This window comes from Astatotilapia calliptera, chromosome 18 (assembly GCF_900246225.1).
Source record: "Astatotilapia calliptera chromosome 18, fAstCal1.2, whole genome shotgun sequence".
NCBI classification, from domain to species: Eukaryota; Metazoa; Chordata; class Actinopteri; order Cichliformes; family Cichlidae; genus Astatotilapia; species Astatotilapia calliptera.
Window position 1 is genome coordinate 9933892 of NC_039319.1, and position 18535 is coordinate 9952426.

Below are 18535 nucleotides of genomic sequence, written 5' to 3' on the forward strand. Positions count from 1 at the left end.
ATTTAATGATAGCTTCTCTAATGAAGGTGCATCCCTTTATTAAAGGTTATGAGATTGCCACATGCTCTGCAACTTTAACATATCCGATGTGTTTGAATTGCAAAGCAAGATGGCTCATTTTAGTCAAAAATAGGCCTTTTCATTTATCTGTTTAGACACAGAAAGTCACGGATCTGTGTGTAATTATTATTATCTGGACTTCTCACAGCACAGTAATGTTATATTTTCTTCAAACCTACAGTAAAAACATTCTTTATTAGGCGTGTTCAAATAAAAGACACTTCAGAAAATGTGAAGTAGTGCATTTTTTACTTGCAGTGCAGGAATACAGGGATGGGAACTGGAAGGAAAGTTCCTATGATTTCTTGGAGAGGAAGTTACTTTATTGTTTGGCCTCTTGGCTCAGATTCTCCACAGTCCTCTGATAATATCTGTTACAGCTTTCCTAGATGTCCTTAACTGGCTGTTTCATATCTCAGCCTTATCGCCTTCATAAGCCTGAACAACAGGCTGCTAACAATGTGGTACTTCTGACCGAAACGATCACTGAAACGAGGTAGGCTGGCTAAATGCGGATTTCGTTGGAAGTCCCTACGAGATGTGCTTTTTAGTTTTGTTTTTGTTTGCCTTTTGAGTCCCTATCCTCCATGTGAAAACATGCACACTTTGGAAAAGCTTACTCATTCACACAGGCCCCACCCCCAGCCCTTTCGAATACAAGCAGAGGCAACTGAACTTTGCTTCTGTCTAAATGGGTTTTATCATTGACCACTCCTGAACTTTGCTACTCATTGCTTAGAGTTCCCAGTTAATGTAATGAGCAACAGCAGGTACTGGAGTATGAATTACAGTCGTGTTTATGATACTGATAGCAAGGTCGCAGTGTGAGTTGTCTTGATAGTTGTGATTGCTTCATCAGAGTGAACCACGCCACATTCGAAGGACATTGGACCGTGGTTGTTCTTCACGTTGTGCTTACAGTATAATTTATGCTTTATCAAGAGCCTCTGTCCCCACAGAGAGTGCTGTAAAGTTCTTTCCAGCCTCAGAAAAAATTTCAAGGAGGCTAATTTTAGCTGCATATCATTTGGACGCGTGCCTTGTTTATACAATACATGCCTCAATTATAGCCGGGCCAGTAAATAAGTGTAGAAGATTTATGTGGAGAAAAGAACTCTTTCAAGTGTCAGTTATTATTAGGTCTGCCGTTACAGCCCACTGGCAGTTATAATCTTTTCCCAGCCAGAAAGCCTTATATTTGACTATATTAAATGTAAAGTGCAATAGTTTTGGTAAAGCCTGTGTTTTACTTGCACAGTGCAACTGTGCAGCATTTGCAGCTGTGTTTAAGGGGCTTTAAGCGGGTATGGGAAATAAACCCGAGTCACTCGAGGTGTGGATACATGTAAGAGTGAAAATGGAGGGGAGAACTATTAATGTCAGACAAAAAACAGATTTACTTGTAATACTGATCTGAGAGCTGCTTCCAAGGCTGCACATGTGAATACACTGACACAGACCTTAATTGGCAAGTATGTCTTCTACTATATAAAATCAACAGGCCAAATCTGAAAAATGTTCCCACCTCACCCTGTCAGAATTGGCTAATTTAATAACCTTACTCTATTTAATGAAAGCATGCAAACTTTGGTCCTCACGTTTTATATTTTAAAAGCCCTAAAACACTCAAAATAAGACTGTTAGAGAATCTTTTTGACACAGTATAAAAGATGGTATCAAAATGGGGCTTTTCATATTCTTTAACTTGTTTTAAAGAGCCATGATGATATAACCTTTTATTGTTTTATTGTGGGAATGATCAGAAAACAGATAGCACATCCAGGTAACATTTATTACTCACTACTCATTAAAGTAATGAGGTCTCAAAACTGCTGGAAAAATAATATATATAAAAAAAGGTCCTGAATTTCAACCCATCCTTTGTACTTTAGGGCTCAGAGTCAGGTGGGAGGCACTGATTGATTTTTCATAGTGACCTTTACAGATGTCACACTGATAGATTAAAACTCTTTCACACATTCAAAAGTTTAACTGCTAGACAGAAGGCCTCGTACCTCACTCAAAAGCCAGTTCTCTGTACCACCTTCAAAGCCCTCTGATCGCCTATTTTGATTGTTATCCTGAAGTTTTATGAAAATTAACTTTAACTTCAGTGGACCCAAAAATCACATGTATAGACTTGCCTGTCAAATCTGACAAAAATTGCTTACGTTTGCTGATTTTTTTTCTTTGCTCCAAAATAAGATATAAAGACGGTTTGTTGTTTTTGTTTTTTACCCCCCGGATGTAATTCTTCTACCATCACCCCTGTTTGTGTAGAGTTTTCCCTGCGATTTCAAGTCGGGATTCTTTAAGCCCCATCTCTCTTTATCTTTTTCTCATGTCTCCACAGGATACAAATCATGCATCTGCTAAAAGTTGCATGTTTTTGCACATGATATCAAAAGCTAGTTCTGCTGTTCATGCAGATACAGATTGAATTTAGGTGGAACATTGAGAAACCTTTCTCCTTCACTAGATGTGACTCGTGTCAAATCCTGTACAAAGATGGCAGAAAAAAAGGACTTCAAGTGAAGTACAGATAAATGAGAGCAATCTTTGTTTGGAGAGGGACTTAAAAGAAAAATGAGTATTGGCACACACTTTTAGTCTAGTTAAGAGGAAGCAGCGGCAAGCTAAATATAAATATCAGACGGTACTTCCTAAAAAGGACAATAATTTATGCAGCAAAACCTACTTCTGCATCATTCATGGGGAGCTCGACAGCCTGCGTGCAATTCTGCGCGTAGCCACTAGAGGGTGGTGTGGGCCAGCCACTTGTTTTGACCTTGCTTTCTCAGGCCGGCAGCCGGATTTTTCCCTCTTTTGGTGATGGAGTATTTATGGTGGTAGTGAGAGTTCAAGAGTGGTTTTGCATGCTGGGTAACTTTGTTCTACTAATTTCACTACAGGAAACTGGTATTTGCATTTCGGACAGAATAATCGCAGATTCCTTGGTATATGTTTCAAAAATAACCTCGTTGTTCAGTGACGCGTTTAGTGATGGTATTAATATGTACAGTACATTTTGCGGCTAGTTTTTAAAACCTGAATGCAGCAGACTGGTACTGATAGCTTGTGTTTTAACACAGGAAGGCGGGACTAGCGAGAGCTATGAGACATTGTGATGACGTGAATAAAATGAGTTTGTTTCGTAAATACTGCTTTGACAAATAACGCAATGCTGTTCTAAATTTAAAACTAAATTTAAATGTAACCGTAAATGCCAACTTTAAAAAGAAAGAAAGAAAGAAAGAAAGAAAGAAAGAAAGAAAGAAAGAAAGAAAGAAAGAAAGAAAGAAAGAAAGAAAAGCCATCACAAGCAAACTTTATCAAATGCCTTTAATTGATCTTAATTGAGGGCCGTTCATGTGGTTGTAGCTCTACTGCAGGTCTAAGCTCTGGCAAAACTGTCAGATGGATGGTCTCTGGGATAAATCCTTCATTCTGTGGTGGTCCATGGTTTACGGTTGGTTTATTGGTTTAGCCTCTGGCAGGTAAACATTTATGAGTAAGGAAGACGTGGCACTAAGCACTTATTTAACATCCTAAACATCTCTTTAGTGAGCCCGCCACACGGCACGGCGGGCAGGCGTGTAAACTGTGTCGGTGGCAAACATGGCTTTAATGTGTGCTGAGCATTGAGTTTCACAAAGGATGAAACTCAGAAGAAAGGCATTTCTTTTATCTTTGCTTAACGTATAATTAAAATACTCCTGTGCTCCGTCATTTGGACTTTGCAGTTTGAGATCAGGTTGAGGATAACATTATGCTTATTTAATAGAACTAAACAACATTTTATCTCTTGTTAGTATCACTGCAATTTTACAGCAGAGCGATTGACTAGATGTAACTTATCACGTTGCTAGATCTTGTTTTATGGAGTGTCTCAAATTGCTCAGAAATTTCAGTATATACATGCTTGTGGCCACTTTATTAGGTACACCTTGCTAGTGTTGTGTTGGACTCCCTTTTGCATTCAGAGCTGCTTTCAGCACAGATTTTGGTCCATATTGACATCATAGCGTCGCACAGTTACTGCTGATTCATCAGTTGCACATGCATGACGCGAATCTCTCCTTTCACCAAATCCCAAAGATGATGTATTGGATTGAGATCTGGCGACTGTGGAGGCCATTTGAGTGCAGTGAACTCATGTTTCAGAAACCATTTTCAGATGATTTGAGCTTTGTAACAATGTTCAGGTAGGCTGTAGTGTTTTAAATGATGCTCAGCTGGTACGAAGAGGCCCAAAGTTTGCCTAGAAAATATCCCAAACACCATTAGGCCACTATCATTCCCTTAAAACCCTAGAGATGATGGTTTGGGGAATCTGTGCAGTTTCTAAAATACTCAGAGCAGCATGTCTGATACCAACAACCACACCACATTCAAAGTAACTTAAATCACCTTTCCTCTCTATTTTTAATCTCAGCTTGAACTACAGCTTTCTTGACCTACATGCATACATGGTGTCTTTGCTTGCTGTCATGTGATTGGCTGATTTAAATATGTGTGTTAATAAGCAACTGAAAAGACATACCTAACAACAGTTAAAGTTGTCCAGGAATCAAAACTAAAATGGGAAGAATCAGACAAAATTCTGGAAAAAATCAGGTTTTCTCAAATTTATCTCTTGAGGTTCTCGGATGCTTTACTTAAGTAAATGCTGCAATGCCACAGTTAAAACTACTTAAACATGCAACATTTTATTTTTCACCAGCAAAATGATTACATCAAAGCTAAAAATGCTCAATGTTTATCCCAAAATCCCTGTCAGGTTTCTCTTAAATGAGAAAGATAATGTGTTTATGTTCAATTTCCTGCCAGCACTACATCTCAGTCAAAAACTGAGACAGTTCCGTGTGGTATCACCATTTCCTAGGAACCAAGGAGTTCCCAGGAAAGTTTTCAAGGCTTGATAAGTGACTGTTCAACAATGGGGATTCATTTGTCTCATTTTCTTCTTCATAATATGTGAAGTGATTTCAGTGGGTGACAGATCTGGACTCGAGGCACATCGGTTTAGCACCTGGACTCTCTCACTGTTACAGTGCTGGAAATGTTGGCATTGTATTTCTGAAATAAGCAAAGGCCTTCCCTGAAAACGTCATCACTTCTCTTTAGCCTAGAATATGCAGCATCCATGAAAGTAATTTCAAATTTTCATTTGTCAGATCACAGAACAGTTTTCAACCTCGTCTCAGCCTGTCTTAATGAATCTTGAGCCAAGAGAAGGCTGTGGCATTTCTGACTCATTTTTCCATCATTCAAGTTGAGTTTTTCTTTAATTTTATGTGGTAAAGCTTTTATCTCGTAGCACTGAACTCTGCTCAGTGACAGTTGTTTTCAGAGTTGTTGCTAAACAAATGCAATGATATAAACTACAAAATTATTTTGATTTTTATGCACTGATGCCTAAAGGTCTGCAGAGGTCATTAGTGTTGGTTTGTATATTTTACTGTAGAACATGCAATCCCAGTATTTCTTTCTACATATTTATACTGTGAAACATTATTTTTTAAAAAGTACTTTGAGTTTTGCTTCTGAGAGAGTCAAACATATGGGAGGCTCTTCCTATGATATTCCTTCAGATATATATATATATATATATATATATATATATATTTTTTTTTTCTTCAATAAGTAAATTAACTAGCAGAACCTAAAAATAGAAATCTACTTATAAATGACTTATTATTGTTATTATTATTATAGATAGCGACATACAGCAATAGTTATATAGTTAAAATCATCTGTAGCTGCAAAATGAATGTGATGTGCACAATTATGCATTAAAGTGGGGCCCATACCTATTCAGAGAAACGGCTATGTTGGAAATTTAAAAACTGAAAACTAAATTTTTTTAAACAAACAAAAAAAAAAAACACACAGAAAATTTCTATATTTGAACTAGAGATCTTTCAGTATTTATTATTATTATTATTATTATTATTTCCCACAATCATTGACTTCTGTTCTAGTTTAAAAAAACAAACAAAAAACAAACAAACATGAAAAACAAAATTAAAGATGATCCATTAATCAATAATTAACTATTCTGGTTAATGAGCATTTTACTTTCTAAAATTTTAGTGTACTGGCATGCTAAAACTTCTCTATAAATACTGAATTGGGATTATAGTAATAGTATATTAGTAAACACTGTGCTTTGTGCCCCATTTCTCTACATATGTATTTTCTTTTATCAAACAGTCTAACTTCCGGTGGGGCCTGTCGTGTGACATCGGCCCTACAAATCGTAGAAACGCCCCTGCCCGCGACCGCTGTGATGTGTTGCCAGACCTGTAGTCTATTGTAAAAACCTCAGCCAGGTAAAAGCCCATTGCGCACGCAGACAGTCGCTGTAACTGGGTTGCCAGTTTAGGGTCAGGGCTGTCTCACTGACTGAAAGCCAACGAGAAGAGACCCAGCCCCTCTGCAAAAGCAGTCGAGAGAGAGAGTCGCGTCCGGGTTTCCACTTTCTTTCGATTACTTTGATAGCGGGACAGCAAACGGACTAAATCTGGAATGGCTCGTCGTATTTTGGCACACACGTTCTAAAATGCTCTATGAGTGCGGGTTGTTAATGTTACAGTTTAACGCAGGTTTGTTTTCCACCTCCACGGTGCACGGCTACTTCCTGGTGCTACAGAGAGAGGCAGTGCTGAGTTAAAGAGACAGAAATACTGATAGAAATTCAGATAGAAAAAAAAATACTGAGAGAAGAGAGGGGTTGGAAACGCGATAGGAACAGTTGACTGGATTCCCAGAAACTGAATCCCCCCTCTCTCTTCTTATTTATGTCTATTTTTTTTTTAGATTTCTCCGTTGAAGCGAGTCGTTATTCTTCGTTTGGTTTGTAAACTAGCAAACGGTTTGGATGACGGTTGGCTGCGGCTAAAGCGGAATTGTAACGGGGAACATATTCCTCCCTCCGACGGAGAAGCCTCGCTGTGATTTTTTTTAACCTTTTTTATTTCACACCAGACTCCTTCTTGTGTCATTTCAACCCGCAATATCATCCCAGGTTTCATTTTTAAAAAGAATATATATATATTTTTTAACGATTCCACAAGGAAGGGTTAGGGCGACGGAAGATGGGTTGTTTGGGCAACAGCAAGACTGAAGATCAACGCATCGACGAAAAGGCACAACGAGAGGCTAATAAAAAGATAGAAAAACAGTTGCAAAAGGAAAGACAAGCGTACAAAGCCACACACAGGCTCTTATTACTGGGTAAGGCTGCTTTCTGTGGTGATGGCTGTCTGAAATGTGAGCTAACCGTAATCCCTTTCGTTTACCGAACACGTAGCCCCATTTGACAGCGCTTGCAATAATATGTCATGGGGGTGGATATTGATGGAAGCGAAGCTCCGGAGCCTACAATTAACTGGCTTCATTTCCAGATTTTGTTGGGTTTTTTCTTCTTTCTTTCTTTTGCGGTGCTGTGGAAGGGGTTCACGCTAATCAGGATGTCCGTGTTTGTGGTCATTTTGTGATGTGTTTGTGTGTATTTTCGAAGGTGCGGGAGAGTCCGGAAAAAGCACCATTGTGAAGCAGATGAGGATTCTACACGTCAACGGCTTCAACGCAGAGTGAGTGCTGCTCAGTACGCCTGTTAAACGCCAACATGAAAAAAAAATCGCATTAATGATTATTTTTATGGCTCCCCTCTTAATGAATAACATTGTCGAGGCCAGAAGATAGCCTGTGAATGGATTTTCCCCAGGCACTGCAGCGCCTGTTGGGCCCAGTTTCCCATGCAAACCAGCTAATATCGTCCTCCCCCCTCCTTCTCTCCCTCTCTCTCTCTATACACACACACACACACACACCCTCTTCTTTTCGTGCACAGTTATCATACATATGTGAGGATGTCAGTGTTACACAGATGGCAAATAATTTGCCGTTTCCTGTTTTATGTGAGAGGGTGAAAGGTTGTGATCGACACAGGCCTATTATTGATGATTTGTTTTGCTGCAAGGCCTTGCATGGCATTGATCTTAACAGTGGGCTATTTTAAACAGGCCCACTTTATGTCAGAGTCATGTAACTATATGAAAACCCTGTTTTTGTGTGCTTTTAATTTATTTCCCTGACTGAGGGAGGCATGATCTTGCAGTTTCAAGATCTGGGGAAGAGGAGGGTGGGATTGTCATATACAGGGTCCCCCACCACCTAACATGTACAAATAATTGGTGCCCACCGAAGAGGATTTCAGGGGGGTTTAATTTACTTGAGCTTTAAATACATCTTTATTTCTCAAATGGCCGAAAATAATAGTGGTTTAGCAAGGTGGCAAACTCATTGCTTACATGCACATTTTAACTTGGGAGGAACCCTGCGTCTTAATAAAGGATTTTTTTTAGAAACTCTAAGTACAGCCCTGCTGCTCTGAAGTTTGACAAAATGTGGTAAATTGTGCAGGAAAAATATGCTATATGTAGGAAGAAATCATGCATATGTTTTTGCCAGTGCTGGGACGTATACTGAGACACAGCACATGGCCTGTATGTTTAATTTGTTACTCTGTGTTACTCGTCTAATGTGGTGGGATGTCTCTGTTCTGTCTTCCCCACACAGGGAAAAGAAACAGAAAATCCAAGATATTCGGAAAAACGTGAAGGATGCCATAGTGGTGAGTTTCATCTGCATCACCTCCCAAATGTGCTCAATGTCTCTGTTGATACACAGAATCCCTCTGCAATCCCATTTTACTGATTATTATACAGGCTTACAATCAGATTCCCCCCACCCCCTTGTGTTCATCCTGCTTAATGCTTGTTTTTTTTTTTTTCCTTAGACTATAGTGTCTGCAATGAGCACTTTAATACCCCCAGTCCCGCTAGCCAACCCAGAGGACCAATTCAGAATTGACTACATCAAAAGCATAGCACCCCTCTCTGACTTTGACTATTCACAGGTAAGACCTTTGGACGTGTGTGAGTATGTGTGAGAGCAGGTGCTGCTTTTGTCTTGTGTGGTTGATGGCATGTGAAGGTATACATTTGCTGTCTCTCCAACTGTGCATATCAAAGTTGTCACACCTAATCATGTATTCCTTCAGTGATTTCTTGTTCATTATGACAATATGACACCCCCCCCCCCCCCCCCCCCCCCCCCCCCCCCCCCCCCCACACACACACACACACACACATACACACACACACCTTCATAACTACCCTATGGGTAAGGGCATAGTGTTTACTATGCAGGATATGAACTTAAGTATGGAAATGATAACTAGTCGGAGCACATCTTTTCAGTGTGCGATCAGCCATTCGATAACACGAGGTCATGTGTTGGAAATGTAGATAATGTTTTACATAATTCTCAAAGTGTTCCTTGTTTGACACTGGGTGTGCAGTGCCACAGAACAGGAATAACAAACTGATACAGAGCTACAGATACACAGAGGGACGTTTTGAATTTTATTATTGTTAATTCAGGTTAACAGGAGCGAGAAAGCACTGACATGCTATTTCAGGGGAATCGAGTGCAGTTTATGTTTCAGCTGCTCAGCTTTGTGTTTTAACCAGTGGTGTGAAATTTCAGGAACCACAGTTCCAGAGGGTCTTTAGGAATTTTTAAAGATTTTTAAAAAGAAAAGTAAGGTCATGAAATGTCTTAAAGTTTTATATTTACTTGTCAGAGGTTTTCAGTTTACATATGCCCTGATCCAACTTTCTATACTTCCACTTCCGATTTGATACCTTGGCTTTGAGTATCTGCCGATATAAGTCGGATATAAGCTGTGATCCTCACTTTAAGGAAGAATTTGGGAATCGTAAGGCAAAATCAGGCTACACAACATTTTCTAATTTAACCTTTATTTAAACAGGAAGTCCCTTAAAGATTAAAATCTATTTTTCCATGGAGGCCTGACCGAGAACGCATACCATTACAAGGTTTCTAATGTTTCTAAAATAAAATAGAACAGACGTGGGAAAATTTTAAAGCAAATTGGAAACGAATTACATAATAGAAAGCCTAGTTAGGGAACCTTTATTAGAGGTTTAAACTCTAAAAGTTTACTTACTCTGTGTGCTGCTCTTCCAAATTCTGAAAAAAAACCCTGGATACTCTGGGGTGGAAGGATGTAGAGGAGCTGCAGATGCATTCAGGAATTGAAATATACTGCATTGGTATGTATTAGTGAAATAATAAATAACATGACTGAGATAAACACAGTGAAACATTAATAAATGTGTAGCTGTTAGCCGTCCTTTGCTGTATCCTGATTTCAGCTCAAAGTTAGATTCAAGCAAAATCATGCTAGTTTCTCCCTTTCCTGTGTATTTGGGGAGCTTACAGGAAACTGCTTAAGTGAAATAATGCTATTCAAATTGAGCAAAGTTGACTTTAAGCTCTGTCAAAAGCTTCCCAAAAGGTTTTGAACTACACCAGTCCTTGGAACTGGCACGGCGTGTCACCTGATTCACATTTCTCTAATCAGAAATTTTTTTTCTTTTCTTTTCTTTTCTTTTCTTTTCTTTTCTTTTCTTTTCTTTTTTTAAATTATCTTGCATTGACAAACAATGAGAGGAGGAGGAGAAGAAGAAGCTAGACAGACGAGGAAATGTAGAAATAGTAAAAGAATATGGCTCCAATTTTTGAGTTTTGAAATGGTTTCAAGATGTGCTCAGAAACTTTAACTTTAGACGACGGGATTTAAGACAATCAAGTTCCAGATAATGACTAGAAGAGTATCAACCCTCTGCTGATATTTGGAAAACTTTGTTGCCAGTAGAGTCTTTTATCTTTGCAGTTCCTTCTGGTCCAAAGACTAGTGACACTGGGCATGATGAACCACCCACAGTGTTATTGTTAAGAATAAGTTAAGGCAACTCTTCACGCGATAGACGGTCAGTTGTTATACAAAGAGATAAAACTACATCACACCGCTAGAGTTGGTATTGTTCTCCTGTGGAACTGGTATCCATTTGTCCTTATTAAGAAGTCTTAAAATTGATTCCTATTTCTGTATGCATTCCTGTATCTTTAGACCCAAGTGGCGCTGTTAATTTTAGGAGTAAACAAATTGCTCACTTCGAGCTTCTCCCCTGTAAACTTTTACTGCTGTTCTCGATCCTTGTACAGTTTCAGCTTCTAAAAATGTTGCCAGTTATATGGAGAAATAAGACAAGATGGACATAAGTTTATTTGTGGGTTTGATCTCTCTTGGCTGTGTGTTTTTACAATGAATTTCTGATAAGGTTTCATTGCTAATGTTGAAGCTATCTGGAATAAGATGCTCTTTTTTTGGATCTTGCAACTGTGCTAAGCTCAGACATTACAAGAATAACCATTAAAGGCATTTGGGGCCCACAGTGAGAGTGCCTGCAGTAGTCTTGGTGTTGTGTTGTGTGAGGGCCGGGGCCGTGGGGAGAGTCGGCGTTGAGTTCCCAGGCCCGGCCAGGCCAAAGGGAACAACATGGCTCTGTTTGGAGCGTCTGTGCTTGTCATCGGTCTCAGGCTTCACTTGTGCCGTCAGTGTCACCACTACATTGTCACTTAGTGCCACTAGGCGTGATATCTAATACAGCAGTGCAGGAACACGGCCAATCGGCAACCTGTGGCTTTCATCTGTTGGCGCCGGTTTGAAACGTGGAAGCATATTTTTGGACAGATGATGTCATGTTTTGTGTTGTGGAGAAGTGGTACACAATAACCTTTGACTTCTTACATTTCTCTTAATTAATAAGTAAAGCTGTGATGGCTAAAAAAAATAACATGCACCAAATGATGTCCCCTTCCCTGTAAACTACTTTAATTCCCATTAACCTGAAAATGTGCTTATTTCAAACTTAGTTTTCTCCAGATCGTTTAATCTTTTCCAACTTCCTCTCTGTTATTTGGGAATCTCAGACCTGCTGACATGCTGGTAAAAAGCGACCCGTTTCCAATTTGTGTTGTGCACTGTAAACCAAAATGCCACCAAAATTCCATTTGTCTTTTAATCATTGACACTTGACACCATGGGCTGGGTCCATATGACTTTTTTGTTGTTGTTTTGGTTTGTTTATCAAGTAATACAGTTAAATTAACTGGGTTTTATATATTGATATCATTGTCAGGGCGTAGACGGAAGATTTTCGCAGTTGCGACTGTATTAGGCGACAAGCCTCAGAGCTGTGGTCGCATTGTGTCACGATCTGTTGAACGTATTGCTGGTGGAAATTTTGACGTTGCTTCTGTTAACCAATGGATATCATCCTGTATGGTTTTTGCATGTTGATGTAAAACTGAGAGACATTTTTATTTATGCCATATTTCAGTGGACATGCTCAGCTCTCGTGCCCTTTACTCTTAATAATCAAAGCAGGAGGGAAAACTTTTTCCCACTGTAGCCCTGGATAACAGTAGACCCATGGAAAGGAAAGCACGGATACAAACGGTCATCTATGCAAATGGAAACAAATGTCACTGCGGTGGCAACGTTAGCCATTTGACAGTGTCTGTCAGCTGAAGTGAAGCAAATTCAAATGAGCCCCGGTCTCTATTTAGCACTGTGTAGTTTTATTTCTGTTAGACATATTTGAAATATATTAATGTTACTTATTTACACCCTGATGGATCAAGCCTCCAAAATGCTACTTTATATCTTGCAGTCTTAAAGGTGAACCTTATTGTTCTTTAAGCTGGAGCAGAGTTACTGTACGGATGCACGGTTCATATCTTTTGCCTCGGTTCAACTTGTGGAACACTGTCAGTGAGTGTGTAACATGATTTAATATCATCTTATATCGGTTTACAGGCCAAACCTGTGATTATTCCTCCTGTAAGTAATTGGAACTGCTTTGTGCTTAACTTTTTCCCCATTACAGACATCAAGGGCAGTTTCCGTTGTAGTTATCTTTATAGTGGAACATGGGAAGTCCTTGAAGTTTTTCCAGTTCATCACTTGAGGATCCTTACAGAGAGGCAAAAGGTGGCCTGGAGGCCTTCTCTTATGTTTTTTTCATCTTATATAAATAACAATAAAAAACTTTATTTACATAGCTACTGTTTTAGGACGTCATGTTATTAAGTTCCTCACAGGACCAGCAAAACAAAGCAAACTCTGCTCAGTTGTAATAGTTACTAATTGGAAACCTATAATAACAGAATTTGCAAAATTTAGGGAATAAAACAAAGTGCAAAAGGGAAATTAAAAGTCAAGTTGAGAAGAGGTATCAGATAAAAGCATGGGTTAAGATATGACTTAAAGGAGGTGACTGACTCCAACAACCTGATTTCCTTGGGTAGGTTGTTACAGAACCTTTGGGCCGGGACTGCAAACGCTCTATATATCATTTAGTTTAGAGCCGGGCCCTGGAAAATGAAGAACAGTCTTGAACAGTTGTTCACTCTTTTTTTTTTTTTTTTTTTTTTTTTTTTTTTTGGCTAAATTTGTCTGCACTCAACCCATCAAAGTCAGGCCTCTCTGAGCACAGTTATCTAACACTGATATACCAAGATTCAATAAATGTGGTGACAATGGCTGACTGAGGAGCCAACTGGTTGTCTGGCTGGCTATGTATGGAAGGATTTGAGGTTATTAGGCTTTTGACCTGTAATGGCTATCTATAAAGTAACCCAAATGAATTTAAGTGTTCGACGGAAGATGCAAGCCATTTGCTTTACAACTTTATTTTGATGAGTTAAGTGAAATGTAGGCCATTTTGTTCTTGGTCTTCCTGACCTGTATGACAGATTACATCACAAAAACTTTATTAACATTGAGAGGCTGAGAAATGATCAGTATCTTGAGGCTGGCGATAGAGTGGGGGGGTGGAAATGGCGTGGGAGGAAGAGCATAGGAAAGGGTTAAAAAACTTGTGTTTTAGCAGATTCCCTCCTGGTCTCTTTCTGTGTTATCAGTTCCTCTGTAGGGCACTGTAGCACACACTGCATTTATTCAAAGACCCAGTGTCACACGCCTCTGTGGAAAAGAGCCCTAAGGACCATATTTTTTTTTCTTTTCTCCTTTCCTTCTTATTGCCCCTTCCACCCCTCATCCTCCCTCCATCAAGCTTCAGCACTCACCAGCCTTTTTGAGCCTTTCTTTAGGGTCTCAGACCCCTTAATGTTTCTTCTATGAGACCTGTACCAGCACTAGTGTTGTCTTACTGATACTGGTTCAGTTGGGGGTTGAATTTCGACTGAAACCGAGGTGAACGCAAACACAGACCAGAAAGCAAATATGGCTGCTTTTTTTTTTTTTTTTTTTTTTTTTGTTCAAGAGGTAAACTGTGTGCTGCAGGAAGCAGATCCACAGTTGTGCAATGTGTTATGTTGCATATTTTGATAGAACAGCTAACAGCTTGGCATGAAAAGTCTATCAAAGGCACAAGTGAGGAAAAACCTTAAATGTAAGGCCATATATAACAAAAGGACTGGATCAGTCTTTTTTTTTTTTTCTTTTTTTTTTACCCTCCCACTCCATGTTTAACTGAATCACCGGATCTGCCGAGAGGAGATCTCCCGGAGCATGTGATCATTTATCAGCCTCCCTTCTCCCTTTCTCTCTCCCCCTCTCTCTCTGGTTTGGGGCTACTTTAACCCTCTCTCCAGTCACAGCGAAGAGCCAGTGCTGAGCGCAGAGAGTCATGTGGTGCCTCCATGCTAGAGTAGGAGCCCATTTCAAAGACATGTGGACAAGCAGCGAATAGGAATATTAGCCGAATCACCTCTGTCTAGATTGAACAGAGACTCCTGGAAAGTGTCTTAAAGTCATTGATGAGTTTCTCTCATTAGCTGAAGTACTGAAACTACGCATTTACAGCATAGATGGATGGATTTCATTCACCAGAAGTGCAGGTTATATTTATGTACTTTAGAGGATCTACACTAAGTTTTTAGAAATTCCTGGATAAACATGGATCAAGGAATTGAATGGGAAAGCAAAATTGCGTACATGCAAGACGTATGTTCTCATGTTGCTTTTAGATTTAGATTGGCGGGAGGACATAGATAACGTCAGACAGACTTAATGAAATGGAGAGAGACATAACAGTTAAGTTCACTCTGACCCTCTCTTCTCTTTAAACGTCATCTTGTAGTTTTGTAATTTAAACATGAAAACTTAAGATACCACAGCAGTCCTTACAGAGTGACAGTAGGGGCTGAACTGTATAGTCTCTATTGTGACAGTGAGTGTAAACCCCCCCCCCCGCCAATATAACATCTAATCTCTTAATTGACTAATACAGATGGTGTTTGTTAGCATTTTAGTTTACAACTTTGTCCTTTCTGTTGCAACAGGTTGTAAAATGGAACATAAAGCTAGGGATTTTCTTGGCTTACAACAGACTTTCGGGGGGGTGCATGTGCTCAAAGACTCTTACCTTACTTTTCATTTTTATAGCCATTTTTATTTATATACCGTAATTGTCGGGCTATAAGCCGCTACTTTTTGCACAAGCTTTGAACCCTGCGGCTTTTAGTCAGGTGCGGCTTTTCTATGGATTGTCCATGATTTTTGTGATATCGTAAGACGATTTGTTTTGTTTGTTCCGCTGTTGTACGGCACTACGTTGCCTGGCGGAAGGATCGGGGTTCAAGAGTGGTATGTTAGTCACATGTCCGTCCGCCAGGCAACGTAGTGCCGTACGAAGTAGCGCGAAAAACAAACTTCAAAGTAGCGCTACGCATTCAGCGGGAGGCGTGGATGATGAGCGGAGATAAACTTGCAAAAAGCAAGTTATGCCCAACTCCACCACTGGATTCTGACAGCGTGGAAAAGTGCGAAAACATCCACGATCACCAACGGATTTTGAAGGGCTGGACTGCTGCATGATGGAGAGGAGGACACCGCCACGGCCCTTCTGAGGGTGTTCGACTCCGACACTGACAACGAGGATTTCTTTGGTTTTGAAAGTGACAACGAAGGAAAGAAGCTGAGAGTGGATGACGAAGCCATCCTGAGCCTGTTCGTATCCGACACTGGAGAAGAGGACTTTGGTGGTTTTAGTGCGCAGGAAGAAGAGAAAGATGGTGAATGACTGACTTTTCTTCTTGTTAAAGCCGTGTCACTGCACCTGAGCCTAAAAGGTAGTCCGAATCTATTTTTCTGGTGTGCTGTAGGTTACTGTTATGTACTACATGTGCAAATATGTACCCATAACTTGTTTTTCAAAATATTAATAAAAGGGGTGTGTCTCCAAACAGCCATCTCTTTCCTGACAATTCCCTTTGTGCATATTCTCTTACATATGATAAGTCAACATTGAAACACCTGCGGCTTTTAGTCAGGTGCGGCTAATGTATGTACAAAACAGGATTTTCCCCTGATTTTAGCTTGTGCGGCTAATATTCAGGTGCGCTTTGTAGTCCGGGAAATACGGTATATATATATATATACACACACACACACACACACACACACACACACACACACACACACACACACACACACACACAGGGTGGAAAAGAGAAAACCAAACCTGGAAGCATGGATATGAATATATGGTGCATATCTTTGTATAGGTGTGATTCAGATCTAACAAACTAGGAGACCTGCTGTTTTCATCATGTCCAGTAGTTATGTAGGAAATGTTGTTGAGTGAGAAATTCTTTTCTGCTCCTGCATTTTGAGGTAACTGTCTCCAGCTATGGAAGAAAAGTATTTGGTCTGGGTGAAGTGTGTGTGTGTACTGTGTATATGTAACTTTCAGTTTAGTGATTTGTGTGATTTAGTATGTTTTTCTTGATAGATGTTTATACAAAGTGGTTATTTTAAAGGAAAAAAGTTTTTTGTTTTTTGTTTTCATGCCAAAAAGTGTCTGCAGTGTCCTGCTTTAAATTTCCAGGTGTAATGTCATGCGTCATGTCATTGAAGCCCTGACTTTGAATGCAAAGTGCAATAACATTGGAAGACACGATGATCAGTGAATACACTTAGCCAGCAGCATCCCCGCTCTCATTGCGCAGAATTAGCTTGATGGCTACGTGAAAGCTTCTCCAGGAAGTCGTATTGTTTTGTTGGTGGTGCCAAGTGGAATGAAATGAACTCTCACACCTCAAATATGCAGCTGGAGTCAGATGGTGTGGGTTTTTAACAGTTAATTAATACCAATGAAATGGTAATGAAATGATTTACAGTAAATGATTGCATCAATCCAATATTATTTCAATTTTAATTCTACCCTCCAATGTCATAAATTGTCACTTCATGCCCCTACAGTGACACAGCAGTGTTCGGACTAGATTGGACTTCCAATATCTGAATCATCATTCTTCTTTTTTTTTCTTCTTTTTATTAAATTGTTCTCTCAGGTCTTTTCCATTAGGGGAGAACTAAAACATATCAGAAGGTATTTAGATGACCTACTTACCTTACATTACCTTACAGCACCAAAGTGAAAAGGGTTAAAGATAGGGTTGGGCTTTTGCTACGTGTAGCAGTAGAAACCGATTCTAAGAAATCTGTTTTTGGCGCAAAGCTAAAGGTCGTGAATGTATTTGTTGTTAGTGGACACGGAGAGCTGTGGACACCCGCAACGTGTTGTTGTTGTTGTTCTTATGTGCTTTCATGTTTGCTGAGAGAATGTTGTTCTTGCAAACTGGAGGTTACGCAAAGGTATCCCAACAGGTATCCCAAAGCTAGGCTAAATACGTTTCAAGTCAGGAAATAACATGCTTGGGTTGTAGCATGACTAGAAAAAGTTGTATTTTCAGAAATAACATGAGAACGTTTGGAAAATGTCATAATACACAGGATAGAATTGCAACCTCTTTCTATTTTTTTATATAAAGAAAGAGAAAAATGTATGTGTCAGGACATGATATACAAATAAAAAACTTATTTGGTCCTTTACAAGTTCTAAAATTATTTAAACAAAACCTCAGGTAAACAATGACACATAATATATTAAACTGTCTTATTATTTATTTAACTGAGCAAAAATGCAGAAACCATGAGTGAAAAACTAAGTCCGCCCCATGATTCAATTACTCGTTGAACCACCTTTATTAGCAATTAACTTTTTTCATAATTTTCCACGTGATGCTACTACTAGATGCTACTTTTGGATTTGAGTCAGGTTAAGTTTTAGACTTCAGGCCATTGCGACGCTTTGATTCTTGTTTTGTGGGCAATTTGGATCATTATCCTGTTGCATGGTGCAGTTTTAGCCCAGCTTTAGCTCCAGCTGTCAGATGGATCGTCACTGTTTCACTCAATCACTATAAGGTGACCAGGTCCTGCAGCTGAAAAAAACAGCCTCAAATCATCACTCCCCCGCCACTGTGGTTGACAACTGGTATGAGGTGTTAGTGTTGATATTCTGTTTGGTTTTCGCTGTGCACTACGGCCAAGGCTCTCCACTTCGGTCTCATCGGTTCTTTGGTTTGTTCAGATGCAAATTTACAAACCTAGGCCACGGTGCCATGTTCTTTTTAGAGAGAAGAGGCTTTCACCAGGTATCCTTTCCAAACAAGCTATACTTGTTCAGTCTTTTTCTAATTCTACTGTCATGAACTTTAACAT

The 18535-nt window shown here is 39.5% G+C and overlaps 1 protein-coding gene across 3 annotated transcripts in view; it reads left to right on the forward strand.

Moving 5' to 3' along the window:
• Nucleotides 1-18535, forward strand: part of gnal2 (guanine nucleotide binding protein (G protein), alpha activating activity polypeptide, olfactory type 2) — a 54052-nt gene that overhangs the window by 5407 nt on the left and 30110 nt on the right. Inside the window, exons 1-4 of one of the 3 annotated variants that reach the window (XM_026148657.1) lie at nt 6370-6395; nt 7586-7658; nt 8647-8701; nt 8867-8986. In XM_026148657.1, coding sequence (XP_026004442.1) covers nt 7624-7658; nt 8647-8701; nt 8867-8986 — 210 coding nt within the window. In that variant the 5' untranslated portion in view covers nt 6370-6395; nt 7586-7623. The other 2 variants (XM_026148656.1, XM_026148654.1) reach the window with 2 other exon arrangements.